At 33.1% G+C, this 3971-nt stretch overlaps 1 protein-coding gene across 1 annotated transcript; it reads right to left on the bottom strand.

The window, feature by feature from the left end:
* Positions 1-1572: 1572 nt before the first annotated feature.
* LOC124294417 lies at positions 1573-3229 on the bottom strand. Its single transcript, XM_046739391.1, has 3 exons — positions 3133-3229; positions 2436-2717; positions 1573-1725 (listed from the first exon to the last, which is right to left on the bottom strand). Exons 1-3 carry the CDS (start codon positions 3220-3222, stop codon positions 1573-1575), a joined length of 525 nt encoding a protein of 174 aa, XP_046595347.1. The 5' UTR covers positions 3223-3229.
* Between the last annotated feature and the right edge of the window lie 742 nt (positions 3230-3971).

The following is a 3971-nucleotide window of genomic DNA, read 5'->3' as shown; positions in this document are numbered from 1 at the left end:
AGTGATATGATGTCCGCGATGAGGAGTAACACCGGCCTAGTTGGGTGACCGTAAATTAAAGACAAACTTGTCCATTTCTTGTACATTGTTGCAGCCAGTACATCAAAGACGTACACGATATCCATCGCCATTTTTTCACTTGCCAAATCGTCTACAGGAAAAGCGTATTGGAATTTTTCACTATTTGTTGCGTATGAACAATAATAATGAAAGACGTTACTTAAAGTCCGTCACTGTAAGATCTAAAATCGAAAAACGAAAACAAAAAAAAACACGGGGCAACTTATCAGGCTTATCAGGCAGTTGAACTCTATTTACAGGCAAAAATTGTTTTCGATAAAAGTAAGAATCAAATAAGTACGGTCAGAGGCAAGAAACAATAAAAAAAAAAAAATCGATGATCATTATCAGAGAAAATTTGAAATGAAAGTATACAAAACAGAGTGATTACTTGTAGACTGATTATTTATTATAACCACTTAATTGCGTATCGCGGAACGGTAAACTTTTCACAGGTTCATACTATACTTAAAAAAAAAAATCACCTCAGACTTCTGATACGATATAAAATTTGTATGATTTTAAAGAAATCGAGTATACATGTACAAATTACTGGTCTGTGGTGGAAATGACGTTCGTCCTCTGAAAGATACGTCGTACAGGACCAATTGGAACTCAATGAAGACCATCAATGCGATTAAATTATTCCAAGCGCTTTTCGTGTGTATTAAAATCAGCTGTTTCCACATCGAATAGTCAGTCTCGTCGTTGACGTACGAATTACCCGCTTCTTTGGCATTTCCCGACTCCAGCGCGACTCCTTCCTGCTGTTTCTGTTCTAGCATCGGCATAATTCACATTCAACTGTAACGCAATATTTCACGATTTTAATGACTTTTTAATGACCGATGAAAAAATGTCTGCTGCCGTTTAAAAAATGAATTTCGTGCTGATTTGTTTGTTTTTTCAACGCATCGGTAACGGTCAGTCGATGAAAACAAGTGAAATTGAATGGAAGCGTAGGAATTTTCTTTTTTTTACCATTCATTGGTATACCGGGTTTTTTCGTGGACAAGCAGTATCACCGAAATCATTTTCGGAATATCACAACTCTTGACTGAAACATTCGTTACCAAATGAATATAATGAGGTTCAACACTCGTTGTTAGTAGAATGTTTATTCTACACCCTTGTAACTACATTTCTAATGCCTCCATTACTTACACGCTGCGTAATATCTGTAGATTTTCTAAAATAAATATTTCAAATCATTTCAAAAATCGTGCTTTGTATTGGTCGATTCGCCTCGGGTGGAATGTCCCATAGATATCAAAGAATAAATGTTGAAACAATTTTCTACGTCGAATACCAACTGTAGAAATTTATTTTACTCTCAACAAGTGAAAAATTATAATACATAAATTATACATGTAAGTAATACTGATTTTCCATCAAACTGTCTAAATATTTTTGGTGATGAATTATATCTGCCAATTAGACATCATAAATCTGTCAATGCTTATTTTACTGCGATCTGCACGAGAAATGTTCGGATACAGCTATCCGACGCAATCAAAGGTGATTTTCTGGTTTTGGAAGGCAATACATAATCGACATGTAATCAACGTTTGACAAATTGCAAACGTCGTGCCAATCGACGCGTTCTTCTTGATTGGCAAGTTCTATCCAGTGTATATTCGTCGCTGAATAATTATCGAACCAGGCCTAAAATAAAAAGAAAATACAACATTTACAAAGTGTGCAATTTGTTACACAATCTCGAAAAGATTTTCTGAACCAAAAATATCTATTCGTATAAAACGAAACATTATTTTCAATCTTGCTTCCAAAGTTTTTTAGGCGGAAATTTATTCAAATCGTAATCCGTTAAACGAGTTAAATTTTTTTGATACATTCATTTTTTCGCATATATTTTTATGAATCTTACCGTTCAGTTTCAAAATTACGTGATATTAATTCAGATAAATATGAAAGGAAAACAGTTCAAACTTTTTGTGGGTATAAAAACGGTCGTCACATTTTAACTCGTTATCGACGAAAAATACAGTTCGCCAAAATATTCGAAAACGTCTGCATTCTGAGCAAAAGGATTTTTGAACGATTCTTGAAAGCTTTACGATTGTCGAGAACAATTTTTTTATACGATAAATTGAACAGTGAGTTAAGATGAATAAAAACCATTAGAAGTATGGCATGAAATTATTTCGAGAACACTTCAACGATCAGTCATAATATCTTTTTCAGACCTATAAACTGCGATAAGAAATAAAGGCTTGTATTTTTCAGTTTACAAGATATGTAGTTCAAATTTTTTACAACAGATTTGTATCTAATTGAAAATTTCAAAAGTGTGCTAAAAAATCGCTCAACTCTTTTGTTTTTTTACTAATTTTAAATCATATAACTGCGGTCACCTTTCTGTGAAGTTCGATGGAGGCTTGCATGAGGAGATTTTCTTGGTTGTGAGCATTTCTCAGAGCCACACCAACAAGTTTTTTCGCCTTGTTCATGCGCCCTCGAATAACGTTCATGTACGCTTTCAATAAAAACAGTCGCGGCTTTACGAAGCCGGAAATTTTTGAAGCTTTCGTCAGATGCTCGAGGAACTCGGTTACGTCGTTCCTAACGTCTAGCAAAGCGTTGGCCTTTTTGTAGTTCAAGAAATACGTTATCTTCAGTACCCGGCATTCCACAGCCTGCGAAAATAAATTATCAACAAGACGGTACGACGTTAAAACTAATTTTGCGAAATGATCAATACAAAAACAATGGTTACATCAATTCCTTTGACTTTTTTACGTACACAAAAGCTGATTTTATACATCCCAAAGACATGAGTATATTTAAAAAAGTATAGAGATTATATCTTTTCCCTTTGTTTTTTGTTATTAAAAAAAATTTTGCAGGAAACTGCTATGTTTAATTAACATTATCGCCAATTTTTGCGAAGGCTATGATGTAAAAGTGTTTTCGAACTAGCCTGAAAATGACAGATAAATGTGTGCAAACTCACAAGTCAGTAACCTATGTTCGATTTGTTGAAAATTCAGTTTGAAGCAGTGAAAAGAATTGATTCACCTTGAAAGTTGAAAAGTCTAAGCATGGACGAACCTTTAAAATTGTCCACAAATCAGAATAACTGCTGTGCTTAGTTTCAGCCAAATAAATGTCACGCGGAAGCTCATATTTTGCAGAATCCATTCCCCTGTAAGCGTGCTTTAAATTTATTATAATTATATTATATATAGAACATATTTCATATATTGGATCGTGATATAATTTTGCACCATAAAACAAAATAATCAGAAAATTCTAGTATGCTTCTACGAAGATTATTTGATTCTTTTTACCAATTATCTGAGAATAATAGAGTTTTAATATTAGAAATTTGTTCTCACCGTTTTAATGAAATTCGGTTAGCCCCGAATTTGTTATCAAACAAATTTCGTTCGTGTTTAGAATTAGAAACGAGTACAAAAATTTTCATGAACAATTGCTGAACAATTTTTATTCAAAGCTTAGAGTACCTACAAACTGGTTTTTAAAAAAATATTAGCTCCAAGCAAATTAACTAGAAAATTGATGGAATAATCTACTTTTCAGTAAATCTGTTGCTTTTTAGTTGTTATGATTTAATTATTGCAACTGTTTCCATTCAAATTAATATGTTCCAATTACTATTACTTGATTATTAGCGTTTCCGTTTTAGTTATTGTCATTGCTTTGTCTCGAATATCGGATTTCATTTGTTGTCATATGAAAATAAAAATTAAATTCAAGTTATGAAAATGATGCGTAAGGCATTTATACTTGAGTTTTCGCTATTGATGTTTTCCTTTGGTGGAAATACCTCGATATGTAGAAGCGTGAACTGATTGATCGCTACGACCTGATTTTCACAAAACAAACAATCAATAAATTCCGATCGCGGTATCGCAGGAAATCTGTTA

This window comes from Neodiprion lecontei, chromosome 5 (assembly GCF_021901455.1).
Source record: "Neodiprion lecontei isolate iyNeoLeco1 chromosome 5, iyNeoLeco1.1, whole genome shotgun sequence".
Lineage (NCBI taxonomy): Eukaryota > Metazoa > Arthropoda > Insecta > Hymenoptera > Diprionidae > Neodiprion > Neodiprion lecontei.
This window is presented reverse-complemented; position numbering and strand designations above follow the sequence as displayed.